Source organism: Acipenser ruthenus, chromosome 7, assembly GCF_902713425.1.
Source record: "Acipenser ruthenus chromosome 7, fAciRut3.2 maternal haplotype, whole genome shotgun sequence".
Lineage (NCBI taxonomy): Eukaryota > Metazoa > Chordata > Actinopteri > Acipenseriformes > Acipenseridae > Acipenser > Acipenser ruthenus.
In genome coordinates this window covers 44,697,389-44,721,740 of record NC_081195.1, presented here as the reverse complement: position 1 = coordinate 44,721,740, position 24,352 = coordinate 44,697,389, and the positions used below count along the sequence as shown (strand labels likewise).

General features: G+C 39.0%; 1 protein-coding gene across 3 annotated transcripts in view; it reads right to left on the bottom strand.

Annotated features, from left to right (window-relative positions):
• Positions 1–24,352, bottom strand: part of LOC117415653 (ankyrin repeat and BTB/POZ domain-containing protein 3-A-like) — a 108,900-nt gene that overhangs the window by 17,084 nt on the left and 67,464 nt on the right. For all 3 annotated transcript variants that reach the window (XM_034026258.3, XM_059027063.1, XM_034026259.3), the window contains exons 2-3: positions 22,068–22,217; positions 9,967–10,171 (exon numbers count right to left, since the gene is read on the bottom strand). In XM_034026258.3, coding sequence (XP_033882149.1) covers positions 9,967–10,171; positions 22,068–22,217 — 355 coding nt within the window. The remainder of the gene's footprint in view (positions 1–9,966; positions 10,172–22,067; positions 22,218–24,352) is intronic.

The window sequence follows — 24,352 nt, the reverse complement described above, 5'->3', positions numbered from 1 at the left end:
CAAAGGAGTTGCTCATTGCTCAAGGCCAAATAAAACTAGAAGGGTGTCCCTAGAGAAATGAGCTTAGCAAAACAATTTGAATCTCACAGTTCTGGCCAGGGGTTTATTTATAATGTATTGGTCTTAAACAAGAAAACAACTTTCATTTGTTGAGAGAGCGCCAGTACACTTAGACAAGAATGCTTTGTGGTCTATATAATATGATCACTTGTTTACATCAGCTTAGCCGCAGAGTGGTGGTTTTCTTTTGCTGTAATCCCTGCCCTACTTTCCCAGAACACTCAGCCAGCCCAACACTCCACACAGTTTTTCAAAGGATTCCTTAAGGGCTAGACGTGAATAATAGTAACACTTCACTTTCAATCATATCACCACAAAAAGGAAGTACTGTATTCAGTTTCCTAGTTTAAAAAAAAAAAAAAACTCAGAATACCGGTGCTAATATTAGATTTAGAAGTCTAATGAAATCAACAGGTCTGTCAGTTCTCAAGTCTTCTCCATAACTTCACCTCCCAAACAACCACTGGTCTGTAGTATAAGGATAAGACATTTCAACCATGTTTGCTGGTAAGCTTGCAGGATGTGATTCCTCCTGGTTGTTCATAGTATAAAATATACATTATATCTAAAATCAGATCAAAGTTAATCTTTTTGATACAAGCCATTCACACTGCCTGCGATGCGACGGGCGACACTGAAGCGATGCGAAAAAAATAAGATTGGTGCCTATTTTTGCGATTTTGTCACACGGCAGCTAGGTAACTGACCAATGAGGAACAGCTTCCCTTGCGCGCCTTCATTAAACAATGGCGGAAGAAAAGATCATTCTTGCAGTATCAAAATACCCGGAGCTGTACAATAAAGGACACGAAAACTATAAAGACACAGCAATGAGGGAGAACATCTGGCAGTCAATTTCCAGGGAACGGGATATAGCTGGTGTGTATGATTTGTTTTCCTTTACTGAAATAAGTATTCTGAAAAGCTGTTATGTATTCTACATTTTCGCGACTGGTGTGTGGAGGCCTTAAGACAAAATACCCCTTTCATTTCATTTAAATATCCCAGAAAACAAATATGTATATAGTTAAAAGAAAATAAGAAACATATGTAGCAATACAAAGTGTCATTATAGCTTAATTTTTTTATTGTTAATAAGTAATGTCTTATCAACCAATTCTTTATTTAAATAGATAAGTCAGTTGAAAACAGATTCTCATTTTCAATGGCGACCTGGCCAAGAGGCTCACAAAACTGCAGTAGCTTTCATAAAAAATACAAACATTCAAACAAATAAGAAAAAGATTACAGACACATGTTACACAGTATACTGTAACAGGTGGCAATGAGATGCAAAAACAGTAAATAGTTTAACAACTACAAGTTCTCATTTTGGCTAAAAAGATCAACAGATACAACATCATTTAGTTTCGTCCTCTTTTCAAGGGTATTCCAGTCATCTGCAGCCAGGAGTCCAAAAGAATGTCTACAGTGAACACTAGGCCCTGCTGTGACTTTATAATCAAATAAGTGGATAGGCAACAAATTACACTTTCATAGTGTTAGTTTTAAAATAATCTAATCCTTTTGTATGTATGGTATTGTTATAAAATGCTCAGGGATACAGGCATGCATCAGTTATGTTGCCATCAGCTCCCTCCTTCTCTTCAGCAGCAGCTTTATTGAAGATTTATTACCCTGATCAAACTGTCTGTCACAGTATTCATAATTACATCTAGACTGAGAGAGTCAAGTACTGCAGAGAATAACCCCTCCCCACTGGACCCAAAAGTGACTTATGTACTGTACTGAACCTATAAGGTATATTTACCACTATACTGAAGGTCAATGGCCAAATGACCACTCCATCATGCAGTACAGCTTCATACTGTCCATACAGTCCCAATACCACTGTCAAAATTCCAAATATGTGTGTCCATTCACTTCTATGCTTGAAATGAAACTTCATTAAATATTTTATTATAGACAATACAATTCTGGTATTAATAATAAAGTAATTTAAAGCTAGGTTTCAAGTTATTATATTAATAATGTCTAACTCTTTGCATTTTTAAAAACTACTGATATAAAGACCCACAAATCAATGGTGCACTACATTAATTGTTTTATATATTTAAAAGGCCAAGTTATGTTGAGACCTATTATTCTTTTTAATGCAACAGCCTTCAGGACATGTCTCTTTCATATAGGAATGCCTCTATTCATCCATTCAATCCATGTTTCAGGCTCTTACCCCTCCAATAATACACATTTTTACTGACAAAACTGCCTTGCTCTGTAATGGCTGTTTATCATGAGGGTCATATGAAAACAGGATATAAAAGCAGGCACAATTCAAATATATCCTTCTCTGCATACTGCTAATCAGGTAGTTCGCACTGACAGTAAATGTCTGTAAGTAATATCACAGCTTTGCCAATCTTAGTTTGTTTTAGAAGGTGTCTGATCTGGGCTAGTGTTAATGAGTCCTACAATGGTCCAATTGTTCGTAAATATGTGGCTGTATTCAAGTATCTGAAACTTTGGGATTTTTGGCCAAACAGAGCCCTCCACTGCAGCAGCTTAATAAAGGCATTCAAATGTCGGGTGAAGTCTGTGAACATTTTTTCTGACTTGGATCAACAACACCTGTTAGGCATGGATTTTCCCATTCCCCATATTAAGTTGTGTTAAAAATGCCCCTTTAATTTAAGTTAAATATCCCAGTAAAAGTGGACAGGCAAAATACAAATTGACTACAGCTACAGGCAATCAGAGATAAGTGAGTCTATGTTTTATTTCAGACTCCTTTTAAAACGCTTGTTAGGCACAGAATCCCATTTTAAGAAAGAGCTAGTGGAGTGGAACTAAGAAGTTGATTTCCATAATCTTTTATTTTGGCCCTCATGCCCTGTTTCAGTTTCTTTATTGTATTTAATAAACAAACGGCAACAGTGCTTAAACTGTAGCTCTTTGTTTCTGAGTCGCTCATTCCTGATGCTATTCTGCAACAATATCCACATGGGTTACCAATAAATACATGAAACATTCACGAAGCTCAGGGGATGGGTTTTTTTTCCCAGCATGCCAGCCTTCTCACCAAGCGAGTTACTTTGCAGTCAAAGTTAAATCACATTTGTCATCCTTACTGTTTAAATGAGGCCAAACAATAATGCATTCAGCTCAATGGCAGTCTCTACATTAAGGTGCCAAAGCTGCCAGAATGCTTATATTGAATGCTTTGTCTTGACATTGGCATGCAGAAACCAAAAGCGATCTCAGTTTATGGAGAAGTCCAACAACATGCAGGTACTATAGCTAAAGGAAGTGAAAGAAAGCTATTTTTATGGCCCCTCATTCATGAAATTTTAACTCTGTTTGTAAACCTTCTAGTTGGTAGACAGCACAAACCACAAAGATAAATGCCATACCCTCTTTACAGACAGCTGTGAAAAGGTGAATGCATTATTGAAAACAGGCTTTGCAAAACCTAAAATGTAAATACAAATTATAAAACTAGCCACAGACAGGGGCAGTTCAATAATTCTTATGAGTTTTGTCTCGCTATTTTTATATAAATGTTCAAACTGTATTGCTCTTTTCAGAAAATAATGATAAACTTTACTCTCGCTTCAAAACAGAGCCCCTTGATGTGAGTTAAAATTCCATAAATCTTGATTTCTGTATAACAAGCCAGGAAACCCCAGCTGACAAAACAACAACCTGTTACCTCTAAATGTGAAACTACTCGCAATTGATAGAGATGCTGTGACGGGGGATATCTGTGCTGGTTATCGGGCGCATGTGTGATCCTGCACGAGGGGGGGAGGGGGTTGGTCAGAAGCCCTGTTTTGACCCGCCTGTCAATCATGGCGTTGACACAAAGAGGTTGAGCGAGGGTGTGCTGCTCAGACCTCTTTGATTGGTCTTGGGGAGACGATCGACCCCATAAAATGACACTCTCCTGTTCCTAGGGTTGCCCAAAGCAGGATACCATCCAGTAGAAGCTCTGGTCGGAGAACAGGGGTAAACAGACAAAGAAACAAATAAAGGAAGACACTGCCGATGCCTGATACAGCAGCAGGCGGCAGTGAAGAGTAAGGAAAGGCAGCGGATTTCAGTTTATTTACGTTCCCAAACTGGTAAAGTATAGTCCCTGGGACGTTAATTATTTTAGCTCTGGGCAACCCCATAAAAGTAGGCTAGTGGAGGCGGCGAGACCCAGCGTAAAGCAGCACTTTTCTTTGTAGTTTTATTTACAGTGTTTGTTTTCCTTTTTGATTTCTCCTTTTGATTATTAACTATTATTTCTACACATACAGTACCTCAGGGTGATACCATTGCTGGTAGCAACCCTGAGTCTATCCCAGTTTACCATTGCTGGTACCCTGTCATCAATAATAAATCCTGTGTGCCTGTGTGGCATCTCAAAAACATTTCTGACTCCCGTGTAATCAGTGAATCACCCACACAACCTACAGACGCATACTAAAAAAGTGATGTCACTAAAGTTCTTTTATTTATCCACATTACACATCTTACCCTGTTGTGTACAGGAGTTACATATTACTTGCAAATTTCAACAATCATCATTCTTCTCATAATGATGTGTCACCCCAAAGAGTATGAAGCACTGGGATTTCCAAAAGTCTAGTGGGATTTTATAACAAAAATAAAAATAATAAGTAGGCCAGCTTATGGGAAAGAATCAAAACTAAACTGGGGTGAATTTCCACTTCATGCAGAACAAGCCTGAAGCAAACGAGTATAGTGCCTCTTTAGCGAAAGTGGGCCTGTTTTACATCAGTATTCAGTCTTCTGTATTCATTTCACACCCCGTAGGGGGAATTTGCAAAGCCTATCTGATCTTTTCAGGAACGCTAGACGGATAATTAACATGTAAAAGCAAAATGCGCAGAATTTCAACCTCTTCTGTCTAGAGATCATGATGGCCCTGTAGGGAACCAAACGTTAATATGAGAATGTGGTTTAGTACGAGTTTCTGAATGCCTTTGTAAATGCTTGTGGTAACTTGTGGTACTCAGTGAAATGTAAAGAAATTGCTGAACTAGGAGCAGACATGAATATATTTTATTTCATCGTTAAATGTTTAATTATTGTCTAAGAGTTTTATAATCTATAAAAAACTTTGATTATGTTAATACCAAACCTAGCTTGGTTAATAAATAGGGACTATGTTGCTGCACTATTCTGGTGATCTGTGACATCTTAGTTTAAGACAGTGGATATGCATATAACAAAATAAGACCTGATAGATTTGATTAAATTTTCATTTCAAAAATTCATTTCATACGGGGTGCAAAGTGGAATTATGTTATGGGACCCTTTTGAAACAATAATGGCCCCTAAGTTACTGAAAATACACACTACTGCATATTCTGCTCTGTTGTACACTGGTGCTCGCCAGCCTCTTTTGAGATAGGCAACTCCATGTGAGTGAAATACCCCTCATGTTGTTCTTTTGTTTAAACCTTTATCCTCTGTCCCAAAATAGGATTCCTCAGATTACTGCGTGTTAAAGTATGTTGTATCATTAGAACTTTGAAGTGCAGGCATTTTTCTGGCAGTGCGTTCCAGCTGGCGACGGTGGCAACAAAATCAAACAGTGTCACAGGGGATCTCTTGTCTTTATGAGTTGCTTTACTGCACTCTTTGACTTATCTATAAATCTTTTTAGTGAAATGAAGATTTTTCCTCAGCAAACCAGTTGCACTCATTTTCTCCTTGGGTTGTATATTCTGTATGTAGGCAAAACTGACATAACTTATTTTTTGCTTTATATATATATATATATATATATATATATATATATATATATATATATATTTTAAATGTCACTATTATCAAACACAGAATTCCTCTTTAAATGACTGATCCCCTTTTTTGTTCTTCAATAATATAATCTGTTGTTATGTGTTAAATGTCCAGCTGGTGGCATTGGTGAATCTATTTATTTTATCAGAGACTCAAAATCAGTGTTTTTTCAGTTTCAGCCACAATACCAGAAGTCATTGCCTTAATGCGGTAGGCGATGTGTCAGTCATGGATTGGAGGATACGTGATTGCACTCACTACCGAAGGGGGCGTGACTGAGGGTATACCAGGGGAGGTGGCAAAGCAATCTGTTCCTTTGTTCTGGTTACGAAAGGACCAGTGAAGGAGTACTGTGCTATAAAGAAACCATGAGTTTTTGTGTGTTGTTTTGTTTCTCTATTAAACTGTTACGTTTGTCATTTATAGAAGGCTAATATCCGGGAGGTGTAGCTAAACAGCCAGCAATTAAACCCAGACTACACTTCACCATTGTGTACATATAAACCTGTAAATCACCACTTTCACTAAGAGCACTCACTCTGGACTTGTGACCGTGTTGTGTTTGTGTGTGTCTTGTTTAGTGTCTATTATTATTTCGGGACTGAACCCCGTGGTTTTCCTGCGCGATACACATTGTTGTGTAGAGTCAGGTATTATTATTTCTGATTGCAAAACAAGCAACCCAGCCAAATACAGAGCTGTTTAACTGTGAACTGTGTTGTTTGAAATCATTCCTGAGCACTGCATCACCTCTACACCTGCGCACTGCAAGTCACTTTGCCACAGGGACTTAATGTGACATTATACCACTGTGCATTGGATTTTAGGTTTACAAACCCGGCAAATATGGAGCCCGTGCCCATGGAAGACACAGCGCTTATTAGCATGAAAGTTATGGCTTTGTTTCTTAAAAACAGTTTTTTATCATAATGTGTGCGTTTCGTTTTGAACACTGAAGTTCTCCTTCACCGTTTTCATCGCTCCAGATATCAATGTGCGTTGATTTCGGCATCTGATCACGTCATTCCATGATCCACCATTTTACAACAAGCCTCAGAAATTGTATACGGTACAGTAGTATTGATAGTCATTCTCAACTCCTTCAGGCACCTGTTGTGAGTACTGTATTTGTAATGTCCATGCGCCAAAACATATCAGAAAGCATTTTGGGATATTGGAGGATACACAAAAAATGAAGTTTGGTATTATAGCGTCCGCACTTCTGACAAACCGCACTACCTGATATGATCTAATTTAGTTCCGTACTCGAGACTACCCCTGAGGTAGCAAAGAAGAAACGTCTCCCCATAAAAAATAAAAAAAAAGTTTAGCATGGCACATCTTTCTGTGCATTCACCATATGTTTTAAAAGTTTTACCATACTTCTGTGGTTTCCCTGGTTTTATAAGCATGACTGTCTGTGACAGAGATCGAATGATTGTTGGTGTTAGATCTCCCTCCCGACCTGCGAGGCAGCTGCATAAAGGGAACAGAATACCCTGGACTAAATGGCACGACAGTTTATTCCCAGGGTTAGGTGGAAGTCGGCCATCTAGAAAGGGGGCAGAGCTATGGTACATGAAACCAATGACCAAGATGGGAAACGGCGTGGCATCCACGGATTGGAGGAGCGGATGCACTCGTTGACCAAGGGGTCATGGGTGACATTATAAACAGGGGACGTAGTGATGTGATCTGTTCCTTTGTGAATGATTATGTTAAATGACCAGAAGGAGAACCTGTGCTGTGAAACGTGAGTGTTTTGTTTGTTTTTGTTTGTCGTTAATAATACTGTTTGTAATTATTTGGACGGCTAACACGATCCAGAGCTGTCGCCAAAGGCCAGCACTAAACCTGGATCAACAACACTGCACTTTTGTTGTCACTAAAGAACTGTATTCACCACGAGCACTAGAGCACGCACTGTGGACTGGTGTTTGTGTTTGTGTTTGTGTTACGTGTGGGTGAACTGAAATGGGACTTTTATTATTTCAGGGTAAACCCGCAGATTATAAATAAGCAATACATGCTGCTGTATTGCTTCATTAACATTGTTATTGTTTACTCCTTTTAGCCATCAGGCATTGGATTATACAATTAAACCTTCATTGCACCTGGATTATCATTGTTTGTCTGATTATTGATCACCTGCACCTGCACACTGTTAACCACTTTGCCACACTGCCATATAAACAAAATCTGTTGCAACTGTATTTTATTAACTAAACATATCACATGAAAGATTGTTGCAAACTCGACTAAACATTTTTAAAGTAATTAAAAAATACATAAAGTGAGATTATTGATAATGTGGTATTTTTAAACCTTCAATTTTAAACGCAATGTACAGTATTCACCATGAATTCTCACCGTTTACAGAAATAGTGTCACTTTAAACTAAAGAAACAGAAAGATGGGGTGAAGCACTGCCGCATGGTGTGCAAGGTGAGTCATACAACCAGATATCACAAGTTTGAATCCTTGTTGTGCGAGGCAGCCGGTCTTTGCTGGGGACTCCTGGGGGGCACCGCATTGGCTTTGGCACTCCCGGGGTTGGGGAGGTGGGATCCAGCTTAGACTGTTTCTCTTCACCGCTCTGTGGTGACCCCTACAGGCCAGGCGCCAAGTGAGCTTGGGGGCGGAGATTTGCTGGGCTGGTCTTTGTCCTCCACAGGCCGGTAGCCTGCAGACATCCGCTCACGAGTTCCTGGGTGTAAAAAGATGCCGATTGGCTCTGGGATCGGAGGATGCCCACTGAGCCTCGGGTCCCTGAGCTGTGTGGGGAATCGCCGGGTGAAAGAGAAAAATAATAGTAATAATAATTGGGCATAATTTTTAAAAAAAGAAAGATGGGGTGCATAAAATAATATATAATGCATAAGTAGTATCAGTAACGCACTAAAGAAAAACAGGCAGCGCAACATTTTATGAGTAGGTTGATTAAAGACAGACAAATATTTAATGTGAATCCCGTTCCAACGCTAAAAACAGCGGCAACAGCAGTGGTCTCACCTCTCATAAACTACCAACACTGTAGTGGCTTACTGTGCCCACTCAGCAAGGCCTACAACACAATAGTACTGTAATTATTTAAGTAGGCTAAGCAATTAATGCATATTGCATCATAAAAATAGATAATAAAGGATATATAGCATACATACTCATCAGGTACTTTAAATTTTTGACCAAATGTCCGGCAGAAGTCTTGAAATCCAACATCATCGACCAATCTAGTAGGTATACTGATCTTAACTAGCATATCCTTAAGTGCCATTGCTCATTTTTCTGTGTTCTGTAGAATCCAGTGACCAGGTTACCTTCCATTTCCCAAATGCTTCCAAATTAGTCGGCACGGTTTCAGCTCCGCTTTAGCATGACTTTTTGTCTTTCGCCTCCTCTTCAAATTTAGAAAATTGTTCCTTATGCATACAATGCAAGTGATTTTTTAAGTTGGTAGGGTTTTTTCCAGATAGTTCTCGGTCACATACTGTACAGTCTTCCTTAATAATTTTGCACTTGCTTGAATACTGAAAATGCTCCCAGCTCGAGCATTCCCTTCATCTGCCACTCATTGTTTTTGCAGACAATTTTTAACTGCACATAACCGGGTACTTGAGCACAAAATCATTCCACGACCCATTATCATTGGGGAGGGACTTAGAGCTGTGAGTTTAGTCACGTGTTCAATCAAGACTCATATGAATAACAGCGCCACAGAGCAGGAAGTTATTGCAGCTTGCCTGTGCAATTTATATATCATTTTCGTGAAACAATATTAACACAACTCAGAATATTCATTTCAGTTCCTTTTAGTTTTAAACATTTTCCAGTTTCTATTATTCTTTTGTTAGGAAAATGATTATTTTTTCATTTTTGTCAATTTTTCATTTTAGTTCTCGTTAACTGAAAAAAAAACACTGCTCAAAATGTGGTAATGCAGAATTGTTGGCAGTTAGGAGGCTATAGACAACAAATCCTCACAGGATGCACTTTGTTAAATCACCCTTATGGTTAAAAATCGAAATCTGCTGTATTTCTACGCTAAACTTACTCAAATGTTTGCTATTCACTGTTACAAGCGTACATGTCTTATACACACCAGCAACGCAAACACATACATTTAAAACGTACCTCTCAGTTTGTAGGGTGACTTTGGATGGCTCCACGTTGGGGTTCTCCCACTCCATCTGTGGACAGTGCATGAAGTAGCAGAGGGTATACAAGGCTTCAGGCTCCCAGTACGCCAACCCTTGCTTGTGGTGCATTGGGGTGCCATTGCTGTGATTCTTTAGGTGCAGAGGCTGGAGGTGATGCATTGCACGGGACACCAAATCACCTACAAAACAAAATTACTTAAGCAATAACTGAAAGAAAACAAGAAACACTGGTTATGTTTGAATGATGAATGGATTGTGAAAAACAAGAGTAGCTGCTACTGGTCACTTGTGGTCAATTGCAACAAACTAAAAGTAGTGTACTAACTGTGGATGATCCTTTGGTTAGTACAATGGACAGTACTAATGATAAGCCCCTTTCACACTGGCATGCTCTACCCAGGTTGGAACCTACTCGGATGAAGACCCATTGTTATGAGGGTCGGCTATGTGATTTCACACAGCTTGTTACGGACGCTTCCATCCACGCTTCTCTGGATTGAATCTTGCCTCGCTCAAACTCAGGTCAAAGCGTGTCGACCCACATCCTGAGGTGGGTCACTATGACCCAGGTTAACCCAGGTACGTGGCTTCACACTAGGCGGGACTGTAACCCGGGTAGCCAGAACCTGGGTCGGGACCCAGGTGGGAGTGCCAGTGTGAAATGGGCTTTAGACTGCAGAATAGTTTCAATTGTGCCTCCAAATAGACTGCAACTACTGTAGGTTTGTTCTCAATTGCAACAAACCCAATGTGTAGCAATTGTCTGCCTCCAAGAGGATTGTAAAACACGATATTAGTTAGTCCTGTGATTCTGTACCTTTTGAAGTGAATTTTCAATGTATCAATTTTATTTTATTTTATAAAGCATTGAGTTAAGCATTTTTCAATACACAACGAAGAAATGATCAGATTAACCTTGTCTGTACTTACATTGGGGATCTCTGAATTTTTTCGTTGGAATTGGATAGTAGAGAAGAAAGTACAAAGCTGGAGATGGAACAATGAACACCTTCATAGCAATAAACAACTTTCACTTCAATGGATACAATTATTGGTATTTCTTTGCCAACATGGCCGTAACTAGCTATGAGGACACCAAGGTCGTGTCCTTGGTTGTTTTTTTGCATCATCAATGTAAAAATTATGGTAAAGTACAAAAGACTCCTTAATGTTCTCTGTTGGTTTGCCGTGTAACATAGATTTGCAGGGTGAATAGTAAATACCAAGCAGTCCTATAAATACTGCCAGCTATAGCTTGAAACCTAAGTTTGACCTCGGTAGAATGTCAGCTCTGGTTACGTCGCTGTTTGCCAAATATGTAAAAAAAAAAACTATGAAACATGTATCTTTAATTTTTTATATCCTACATACAATCTACCCCATATACAACCCTTCCACATTTTCAGCATGAATGATTGAAGTAAGTAGTTGAGTCATTTCTCGCAACACAGCATTCGTATTTGTATGATTCAAGATCCCAGTGGGGCCCTGAATTTCCTGGCGAAGGTGCTTCTAAAGTGTGTACCGGGATGATTTTTAAAGTGAATAAATAACCAGGCAGCCTTCCTAGCATTATTTGTTTTGATAAAGTCCATCCAGAGCTTTTCCTTTGGCAGGAGGGATACCGCATGGGAAGTTCATTTTGGTACAGCTGCTGTTCTACTTTGATTATGTTACTTTGCTCACTCATTTCAAAGACAGCAAGGCTAGCAGTTTGAATTCTGTTCTTGTTAATCTGAGAGGTACTTTAATTTAAACACTGTTGTTTTACTTAGATAACCTAAGATTGGAAATTTCTGGAAATTCACCAGAAACTGCATGTCATTATCTCAGGTAGATATTGGGGACAGGATGACATCCATGTATCTGAGAAGGAGGAATACAAAAATTTAACAATGATAAATTAGGTGAGAGGAACAATGAATGAAATAATAAATGTATTTATACAATATTCTTGTTAATCCCTTGAGGATAGGATTTAAAAAAAAAAGTTATTTTATTTAACAAGAGACACTCAAAGCAGGGTATAAATGTTGCTTAGTAATAACTGCACATTTTCTTTGGTCTTGTCAATTTTATAGCAAAGTGTAAGCCAAACGCTAAATATTTTTGTGTTCTACTCCCCTTTCTTCAGAGAATGTTTCACCTTTTGCACTGACCGTTTGAATTGTATGTTCAATTATCTATTACAAATTGTACCAAAATGACATTGATATTATTATTATTTATTTCTTAGCAGACACCCTTATCCAGGGCAACTTACAATTGTTACAAGATATCACATTATTTTTACATACAATTACCCATTATACAGTTGGGTTTTCACTGGAGCAATCTAGGTAAAGTACCTTGCTCAAGGGTACAGCAGCAGTGTCCCCACCTGGGATTGAACCCACGACCCTCCGGTCAAGAGTCCAGAGCCCTAACCACTACTCCACACTGCTGCCTATAGTAAGTATTCAACCCCCTTTTGTTGTTGTGTTACAACCTGAAATCTTGATGCATTTAAAAGGGATTTTTTTTCCTTTGATTTACACAATCTACTCAACACTCTCAATCTGTGAAAAAATGGGGGGGGGGGGGGGGAGGGGGGGGGGAACAAATCAATTAAAAATAAAAACCTGAAAAGTTTTCATTAGATAAGTATTCACCCCCTTTGCTATGACACTCCTAAATAAGCTCAGGTACAACAATTGCCTTCAGAATTCACACAATAAGTTAAATGGAGTCAATCTGTGTACAATAAAAGTGGTTCACATGATTTCAGATTAAATACACCTGTCTCTGCAAGGTCCCACAGTTGGGTAGTGCATTCAAAGCAAAGATACTACCATTAAGACCAAGCAGCTTTCAAAACAACTCCGGGATAAAGTTGTGGAAAGGCACAGATCAGGGGAGGGGTATAAAAAGATTTCAAATGCATTGAATATCCCTTGGAGCACAGTCAAGTCGATCATTAAGAAGTGGAAGGTATACGGCAGCACCCAGAATCTGCTTAGAGCAGGCCGTCCTCCCAAACGGAGCAGCCGGGTAAGAAGGGCATTGGTCAGAGAAGCCATCAAAAGGCCAATGACAACTCTGAAAGACCTACAGTGTTCCATGACTGAGATGGAAGAAACTGTCCATGTGTCAACAATAACTCAGGTACTCCACAGATCTGGCCTGTATGGAAGAGTGGCCATTTCTGAAAAAAAGCCCATGTAAAATCCTGCTTGGAATTTGCAAATGATTCTGTTGTCCGATGAAACAAAAATTGAACTATTTGGCCTAAATGCAAAGCGTTATGTCTGGCACAAACCCAACACAGCACATCACCCAGGTAACACCATCCCTACTGTGAAGCATGGTGGTGGCAGCATCATGCTATGGGGATACTTTTCATCGGCAGGGACTGGGAAGCTTGTCAGGGTAGAGGGCAAAATGAATGGATCTAAATACAGGCAAATCCTTGAGGAAAACCTGCTTCAGTCTGCAAAAGACCTAAGACTGGGACAGAGATTCACCTTTCAGCAGGATAATGACTCCAAGCACACAGCCAAAGCAACACTGGAGTGGCTTAAAAACAAGAAAGTGAATGTCCTAGAGTGGCCCAGTCAAAGCCCGGACTTGAATCCGAATGAGAATCTGTGGTACGACTTGAAGATTGCTGTCCACCAAGGATCCCCATCCAACTTGACAGCGCTTGAACAATTTTTCCAAGAAGAATGGGCGAATATTGCATGATCCAGATGTGCAAACCTGGCAGAGACTTACCCCAAAAGACTCACAGCTGTAATTGCTGCCAAAGGTGGTTCTACCAAGTATTGACTCAGGGGGGTGAATACTTATCTAACCAAAACATTTCAGTTTTTTTACTTTTCATTAACTGTTGTTTCACAATAAAAATTATCTTGCCTCTTCAAAGTGTTGAGTAGGTTGTGTAAATCCCATTAAATGCATCAAGATTTCAGGTTGTAACACAACAAACTGTGAAAACGTCCAAGGGGGTGAATACTTACTATAGGCACTGTAAATGAGTAATAATAGCACATTACTGGTGTCAATAGTACAGTGTTAACCTTGAACATGAATGAATACTCCTACCCCCTGCCTCTCTCAAAATGAAGCAGGTGTCTGATAATGCCTGGAAGGTGCTAATTTCATACTCATTTCTCTTAGGTCTCATTTCTAGTGGAGGGCATGGTTGTTTTCTTGTCCTACATTTGTTCTGTCTCCTCTTTTGTTTGAAGTGTTTCTCATGCCTTTTCCCTCTAGGATTTGTACATGTGCAATTTACATTTGCAATAACTCAGAATAACGTGTGTATTGGGGGGAGGTGTTCTGACTACAGGTGACATCTCTTGAAACAACCCAGAACCAAGGCTGTCGAGTGCTTCTGAATGTAAAATACGTGTACTGAGAAAAAGCAGCAGTAGTGACCCTAATGACCTTTGCCAAATAACAGTACTCCTATACAGCCTGGGGATTGGGTCTGTTTGCAAGCCAGCATGCATGCATGTTCAGACATTAACTGCATTCAAATGAGCTAATTTTGCACTGACCTGATGCATTCAAAGTGAAAAGGACTACACAACTAAAACACTGAGAGCGAAGGCATTGTAACCAAACCCCTTTTTTAATAAAGCATCCAAGTGCTGACGAAGCTCAAAGTGAAATGAACACCTCGTAACTAAACAGCTCATAACGAGTGCAAATTGCTCCCAGATATGAGCAAGACCTTTTACACCTTTTCAATGTCTAACACAGCTAAACCAAAAGCAACACTCCCCCTCATTGAAAAGTCAGGCTACATCACCATTTGGAAACCATTATGAGGTCAGAGCATGCATGTTCTTGGGGTTTGCATGTTTTGCTGTCTTACCACGGGTGTTTAACATTCAGGAAGTCAGCCTGAGGCAGCAAAATAGTAGCAATGTATATGTTAAGATTTTTATAGGTAAATGTTGACATTTACCAAGCAAAACGGTAAATGTCCGAAATAAACATGATAACGCTTTATTTCTGACATTTACCAGTAAATCTCAAGAATAACCAAGTAACTCTGGCTAATGACGGAATGTCTTGCTTTCGCTCATTGTAAGGCTTCAGGAGTCCTGTATAACTCTAAGTGCCACAACAGTCTACCATGCTGCAATAAGTAAATAGATCTATTAAGTGCCTGCATTTGTTGTGTTTTGTGTCATAACCAAAGTGTGATTTTCTGTTGAAAAAACGAAAGTCCTAAAAAACGTAATTTGCATTTACTTTTGTATTTTTCATCAAAGTACTACGTATTTGGAGTCTCACTTGGGATCCAGTTTACTGCATTGCAGTTGTCATGCATTGAAGTGTTTGCCTTTCTTTCCGGGAGGCTTAGACTTGCACACTTTGACACTACAATAAATGAAACCACTAGGCCGTAACTACCAATTTACTGTCAATAATGACAAACATAGCTTTTATAACTGTGACAGTAAGAACTTTATAGTTGGTTCTTGTGCAAATGTGTGCAGCTGGGACGCGGAACAGGATATGCGCTGCTAGGCAACTAATTGAGCAGTTAGGTTTGCCCGGCGCTGAGCTGATCAGGAGGATCGGATTGGCTGGGGGGTGTCCCTGGAGAGGCTGCGTGCAGCTCAAAGGACGTCTGCGCCACAGCTCGAGGTGACTGCACCGCCATGCTACACAGAGGGGCGCTTTGTTTACACCCAGGAGGAGAGCCTCCACTCCGCAAGATTACTACTGCAGAACCCTTCAACTGCAAGACGTGCCTGTGAAGGCTCTGCTCAGCCAGGACAGTCGCAACAACCCACAGTCGATGGGAGGCAGGGACTTCGGGAGCAACAGGAGTAGGTTAGTTTAGGGGATGTTGATCCCAAACAGTATAGAGAGGGTTTTTGTATTGTAGTAGGTTCCTGGAGCAGGACATTTTTTTTAGTGAAACTAGCTTTCGCCGTGTGTGGCAAACATTTATTTTTAGCTTTGTTTTGTTTTCTTTATTAAGTCTGACACTTGGGCTACCATTGCTGGTACCCTAGTGGCAGCACGTGTGTTGAATAGAATCTACTTTCCTATGCAGTGTGTCAAACCTAATGCTCTGTATCTGCCTCATTATTATTTAGTGCAGACCCACACACGTAACACTTCCCCCTGTTACAATAACATACATTATTTGATCTTTGGCTCACCTTTGAGCTTTGGTGGAGCTGGCTGTCTGTCAAATTTAATTAGCTGTGCTCTTAACACAAGAGTTTAATACTGTAGGAGCCTGGGTCTACATATTACAACCTTAGTACCAGAATGCCTTTCCACACAGAGAGGTGAACATGAAAACGTTGCAGTCTGGCTATGGGGGTGCAATAACATAATCACATTTTTGCCTGATCAGCTACTTGATTTAAAAAATAAAGCCTAAAGGATCAATTTGGGAGAGTGTAATAAAACATTGACTCTTGTCATTGTGATAATTCTTATTGTAGCCCTCTACCAATTAGAATTACTGCATTTCAGAATCATACTGTATATACAGTACAGTAAAATAAAGGACCCAGATTAGTGGCATTGACCTAAAGCAAATGTATTGCCCAGAATATCTGAAAAGAATGAATCAATACTACTACTGCCACTACTACTACTAATAATAATGAAGGAAATAAATTAACAATCAGCCTATATTTAAACACATAGCCCCCTAAAAATAGGAGTGCACATTAATTACAGTAAAGAAGAATCTATAATTTAAGTAATAGCTCAAAACAAACAGAATAATAAAACATATGCTGAATGATGCAGGATATTCACAGAAGGGGAACATAAAAAATAAATATCAACTCATATTGTATTGAAAATGAATCTCTACAGGGTTCTGCAAATTAAGTTATTCCTCCCAAGCTGTGGGTAAGGCTACACTGTTCTAATCTTTAGCCAACAGCTATACCGCATTTGAGGCCTGATCTCATCAACTCTCAGAAGCTAACCAAGGTGGGAGCTGGTTAGTAATTGGATGGGGGACCTCCAGGAAAACCCAGGTGCTGCAGATAGTGTTGCTGGTGGCTCAGCAGGGAACTCTTTTCTCTGTAACAGAGTTCCAGCAGTGCCCCAGGACTATAAACGGTCCTGTCTACAAATCCCACGGCACTCCTTCAAAGAACTGATTACTCTGGTTTCATTGCTAAATCCCCAGGTCAATGGTCTAGATAAAACCTCCCATACTGTCCTTGTGCGCCAGGTCACTAATGTTAAATAAAAATGAGCCTTTACTTGGTTAATGGTTGGATTGATTGGATGTGATCTGACTCATTATACCTGTGTAATCCACCATACTAAAAGAAAATGCAATTTTGTTTACTTTGTTTAGAGGTTTCCCTGCGCGTTCAGGTTCCAGTCATATGGTCCCCCTGCTGCTGTAGGTAGCAGAAGAAACATCCCTGTAGATTACGAAGTGGCAAAATAATTCAAGGAGGGAGGGCATCTGTGTATCTGCAGCTACTGAGACAATATTTAGGGAATGTAAAATTAAAAATCAAGCTTTACGATGCAGATAAGTTTACAGAAAGGTAGTACAAAGTCATTGTCAGGTATGAAATGTGATTTTGAATTTGGAAGAGTGGATGATGTTGGGGGTGGGTAATTCCATTGAAAAGTCAGAACTGAATATGCTTTGTCACCTTTAAAGTTTGAGTCAAGACCTCAGGAATGCTAGAAACTCTCTGTCAGGAGCTGAGGGAGTGAGATGGCTGTGTAACTGGACAGCATTGACGTAGGAGCCAGTGAGTAGGCGTTTAACAAGAAAACCTCAAGTGCTATATGTATCTCAACTAGGAGCCTATAAGAGCCTAGAGACAGGAGTGCATATTGTATCAGTTGGCTCTGGCACCGCATACTAAATAACAGAGAATAAAACAACATGAATTCATCTTGAAGGTTATGTAGAAACTGCTGTTTGCAAGGTGTTTTGGATGGATACAATAAATGACTATCACACAAGGGTAACACATGCTAAAAAATTCCCACACGTAGCTGTAAAATGATCTGCAAATCACTGTAACACAAACGATTTGGGTATCATAACAGTCTGCTTTTGAATGCCCTGAGCAATTACTGAACAACTGACACATTAAAGTATGCTCTTAAGGCACAGCAGTTAAAAAGCAATGGATATAATTTACATTATTTTATCTTGCAGCTAGAGAATTGGGATTTCTATATTTTTAACGCCACAGCTACTGTGGTGACTTTCCTATCGATGTTTCTATTTTATAATGCATATATGTTTTTTTCAGAGCTTTGGTAGGGCAACTTCTCGAACCCCACTGAGTTCACACAAACTGTTTTATAAAAATGTCATTAAAAAATCAGGGATGTTGAAAGTGCTACAGTATATACTCCCATATCCATAGTGTATATTGGATTGAAGAAACACAGTAAATTAAATAAAAGACCCGTGAGGGAGCTGTATAACAGGAACATTGTGCCCCGGACTGCATGGTTCAGCAGTTCATTCCAGGGTCAATCAGAAGTCGGCCATCCAGAAAGGGGGCGGAGTCACAATACCAGAAGCCATCGCCTTAATGAGATAGGCGATGTGTCAGTCATGGAATGGAGGCTACGTGGTTGCACTCGCTACCAAAGGGGGCGTGACTGAAGGTATATCAGGGGATGTGGCCAAGCAATCTGTTCCTTTGCTATGGTTACGGAAAGACCTGTAAAGGGCGTACGAGTGTGACTTGAGTGAGTGTTTTCCTGATGTTTTTTTCTGTCTATTAATAATTGTATTTGTTATTGTTAGACGGCTAAACTATCCGGGAGCCGTCGCTAAAAGCCATCACCAACCCAGGACTACGCACTGCACTACTGTTTCACTGATTACTGTATAATTTACCACTTGCACTAGGAGCACTCACTATTGGACTTGTGATCTTGTGTGTATTAAGTGTGTGTCTTATTAGTGTTATTATTATTCCTGGACTGAACCCAGTGGGTTTCAACTGTGCCACACACATTGTCGTGTAGGGCCAGTTACTATTATCTGTAGCACAAATAAAGAGCTGCAAATAATGCACACTGCAAACCACTTTACATGCTACTACTGTGTTTTAACCAAGTACAACAGTTTACCATAATTTCCTTTTCATTATCACTGCTCACCTCTGCTCTACAAGGCTTTCAATAGGATTTTACTTTGCTGGGCTTTTAGTACTGTATACCATAGTAAACTTCTATAAAGAATATTTTTTAGCTAGCACCCAATCAAACTTCTGGGTAAATCTACAGAAGCTTCTTAGTTTAAGAGTCTTTTACAATGTCGGTGACACAGTATAGGAACTCTTAAGTAACAGGCTCTGGTATTTAGTTTCAAAGAAAAACAAAATGGAACCATGCTTTCAGACTGCCTTGTTCATTTTACCTGGGCAGTGAAGTTGTCTCCACTCCTTCACTGTTTTTAACCCCTGTCCATAAGCAATCAGCTACTTCCTCTATTGACTGACACGCTTTCAACCAGTAACATGCTTTTGACCACACTTAAGGCCAAACAGATAACCCAGAAAAGGCATAGAATCTGAGAACATCCTTTAACCTAAAGTAGTACTACAAATTCTCTTTTAAAATGTAAGTACATGTATGCCATAACTTTTGCAAGCTACAATTACTTTAATACAATCTACATTGCTAATCATAGACAACTTATTTTAAAGAGACTCCGCTTTCTCAAATCAGTCATCTGCAGTTGAACAGATGTTCAATGTGAACTGAACGTGACCTTGTATTGTTTGAATTAGGCTTTATGCTGAACCATTGCTGGGACAAAAGCCATAATAATAATAATAATAATAATAATAATAAGTATTTCGATTTATGAGTGGGAATGGAGATTTAACTTATTCCTGACAACATTTTTTTTTTAAATGGTACAAAAAAACTATCAAGCACCATTACAGATGATGGTTTTCATAACTTAAGTACACAAAAGGGCCTTAATTTAGTTATTGTTATTTCAATGTGCAACTATTTTAATTAATTAAAAGGACCCCCAGTTTCATACAGCAGTAAGGTTTGAAAAAAATGTGTATCATACAAAAAGATTAGTTACGACAAGATGCATCCAGTTGTAACCACTTTGTTCTTTAGACATTTGTTTTTGTAAACAGTGTTAGAGAAAGATGAGGTTCTTGGAAATAAATGTAAGCAGATTATTCATATGTAAGCTTCAATTTCAAGATTGTATTGTTTAGGCAAAACAAATTAACTTTACTGTCTTTATTCTTGACTCCCACTGTTAATCCTGCAAAGGCTGCCATTTACAGCCTGCATTATTAGCCCCTTTGGGAGTTCTGAGTCAAATACATCTTAAAATAAGCAAATGCCTCAGGGTAGTCAGAGTTGAACTGTTCGCCAACTCTCATACCAATGTATTTTTCATAAGAATGTCACTGCTGCTGTATAATCTCCCATTATTCTCTAGTCCAGTGGTTTTCAACCTGTGTTACGTGACAGACTTGCAACTGGTATGTACCAGTAAATGTTCTTTATGACGATATGATTCTTCAACCACAATACCCCCTTAATTGCACTTTTGTAATGTTACTTTCAAAGTTACTGATGGGGAATCAAAGCTGCCACTCTGTTTTGATGATTGTGGTGAACGCTTGTCAAATAATTAATGAATAATTTTCAGTGATAATGTGCAGACAAAAAAAAGAAAACCAGTTGTAATGGGTAGGTCTCTGTTTTACAACAGCTGTTTAAAGTTGCACATAGTTACTGGTACACCTGGTGGTCCCTGTTGGAAACACTGGTACTTTAGATGAAAAGGTTGAAAACCACTGCTCTAGTCCAACCCCTTTCGGTGAGTGATTTATGTGTGTCTGATGGGGGTGCAATATATTGCTCCAATTGACCCCGTCAATTTGCTCCAGATTGTTGGGAAACCTGCAATTTACAAGTTGTCAAGACAGAAAGCAGGCCAGGGCAAAGTTCAAGTCACTTGTTCACTCAGTGCCAGACCAAAACAATCTTCCCTAAAAATGTCCATAATGTTTGGTCCAGCAATTTGACAGGCAATTTATTCTATCATACACTAATTACATTATTCTATAAATCAACATGCATAGGTTTATTGATGAAAAACAGTTTGAAGTGACATCAATTGGCCACAGTCAGAGCTGCCTCAGAGACGGAACTGACTGAGAAGGGTCTTGTACAGGTGCTGAATAAGTAAGTGGCAGATGCAGTGCTAAGGGATCATCACGCCAACCTTTTAGGACAGCTTCAGTTTCCAGTTTGAACGGAGGTACAGACTGGAACAAAACTATGACAAAATCCTTTTACGAGATAGTATGTGACCTGAAATCCTTCGCTTGTAAAACAGCACTAATGTAGGCACAGATCATATTGGTAAAAGCAGTCAATCCATAAAAAAACTCTCACTGGCCCAGTGGACTTGGCCTTTTTGTTTTGTAGCTACAGTATGAGGTTAACTGATTGAAATATGTGTGTGTTTACTTGTGCAGGTGGGCAGCAAGCACATATATTGACTGATAATGGTTGTAAATAAATATGTGGTATAGATTAAACATTACAACCATCAACACATAGAAAATCTGAAATAGGTTATCCTCCATGGCATATTTTTATTAGGAAATATATTTGTATAACGTTGGATTTTTAGAGTTATGGATATGACAATCTTCACATTGACATTTTCTATAAAAGTCACAGAATAAAATAATGACAGTTTGTCCTAAAAACAGTGTCATGAATGCAGGTTGTCTAGTTTTCTTCATGCCTTGTACTAAAAATGGACAGAAAACAAATGTCTTAAGCTGACTGAATTATAATAGGAGACAGACTGAAGCAGTTTAGTGTACTATCTACTCTGACATATAGTGAATACATATATATATATTTTACTGAGTTAAAAAAAAAATATATATATATATATATATTTTAACTGAGTTAAAAAAAAAGCTTGAGGTTCATGCTATATTTAATTTGACATCACAGCTTTTGCAAGCTGGGTTGTTGGTTAGAAACGGAATGATGGAATGCCAGGCACTGCTTGAGTTAAATGTTATGAAAGCAATCAGGTTTACTTACTGAGCTCAGCAATGCTTCCCACACGAGTTGCAAGCAGGGACTGCTCGATGGTCCTCAGTTCAGACTGGCTGTACATGTGCACTTCTCCTGGTTTGTTGGACCTCTGCTGCTCTCTGTGCAGGTTTAGGCTGTCAGGCAAGGAGAGAACACCTGAAGGACAAGGAAGATTAATAGTGGTTAGGGCTCTGGACTCTTGGCCGGAGGGTCGTGGGTTCAATCCCAGGTGAGGGACGCTGCTGCTGTACCCTTGAGCAAGTTACTTTACCTAGATTGCTCCAGTAAAAACACAACTGTATAAATGGGTAATTATATGTAAAAATAATGTGATGTCTTGTAACAATTGTAAGTCACCCTGGATAAGAAATAAATAATAATAATAATAATAATAATAATAATAATAATAATAATAATAATAATAATAATAATAATAATAACTACAGTTCCTGCATGAACATCAATTGTTAATTGACTGACTAAACAGAAATCAGAAAATGAGAATATGATTCCAACATGAGCTCTTCTTGTAGCACAAACTGGGTTATCAAATGCCTGCACCCATTCACTCTGAAACTGTTAGAAATTACAGTATAAAACCAAGATGGTAATGTTGTACATTTTACTCATTGCCTCTATTTCATTCATAAGCCATATAAACACTGGGTCTGAAGACCTATTTCTATTCTTAAGCTGTCTTAAGTTATTTTCTTTAATTATTAAAATATTGAACATTGTTTTGTTTTTTTTATTTTTGTTTACTTGCCTTCAATTCTACCAAACTTGCCAGGACTGAGGAGTCAAAGAGTTAATGTGGGGCCATTCTTTCCTCTCCTTAAATGGTAGCCAATTGCTGACCAGAACTGACCTCGCACTTGCACAATTAAATCCAGATACTCCACATAACTGTGAGAGTTCAGGTCCCAGTCTGACTGGTCCTGCCAAAACACATAAACCCTCAGGACAAGGGGTCACATTCGTAGCTCTCCAACTTCTTCTTCTATATCTTTCATATACAGTTATTAGTTTGTCTCAGTAGCAGGCCAGTATTTCAAACTGAACTCAACAGGAAGGAAGAGTGGCAAAGCTGTGTGAAGCCATTTGTTTGAAATGGAGCATAACGTTATTGTGCACGTCTTGATTCTTTTACTGTGAAACTTTTTTTTTTTTTTTTTTTTTTTTTACTTCTTGGTGAACTGAAAAAGCAATGAAAACAGTAGGCAAAAGAAAACCAACACTGAAACCTGTTGAAGTGTTTATTTGAGGCAGAACATTTTGTATTTTGATTTCCAACAATAAAGTTGTCAGACTGGTTACCAGCTGTTTTGGGTCATTTAATTTACTGTCACATAAATGGCAAATACCTGGTTATTTATCAGAAAAAAGCTAAATCTGTTTAAGCATGAAAATGTGTAGTCATGTAGGCCTGACCCCATCTAGTGTAGTCAGTAATATTTGGGCATACAGCAGTTTTCAGTTTTAAAACTGATACATTTGAAGAGTATAACTACAGTGAGAATATCTGTGCACATCACAGTCATGTGATCTACTCCTGTATAGCTTTTTAAAGGGAAGTCAACTATGTATAAATGCAACTGATGTTGTAATGTAGCCAATTCAAAACAAAGGTAATGTGCATAAATAAATACATTTATTTTGTTCATAACTAGAAAAACAGATTTATAAACTGGATTGTTTCAACCTCTGAGGATTCATGGGGTCTATATGTTCACAAAGAGACCAAGCAATATGTTTTGCAATGGCAGACTCTACTATTTCTCTCTCGATTCCCTAAGAAAAATGGTCATGGCTAAAAAAATATCTTCTCCAAGCATTAATTATGTTCATTCAGCCAATCAGAGTTTCCAGAATTCCTCCATACTGACAGCAACTTTTGTTGACAGCAACAACAGGAACACATTTGTTGCCTGCATGTTGCCTTGCATTTTGCGGTGGTCACACGAGAGACAAGCTTGCGGTCGACAAGATGGCAACACACAGGGAACGAATCACAATGCACGTTTTTGTCACAAGATGTAAACATGCTGCGAAGAAAGGCTGTTGCCACTGCTTTAATAGTAATGTTACACGAGGAAGAACATAAGAACATAAGAAAGGTTACAAACGAGAGGAGGCCATTCGGCCCATCTTGCTTGTTTGGTTGTTAGTCTCCCACAATTCTCTGTGTAAAAAAAAGCCTCCTATTTTCTGTTTTGAATGCCCCTTTATCTAATCTCCATTTGTGACCCCTGGTCCTTGTTTCTTTTTTCAGGTCAAAAAAGTCCCCTGGG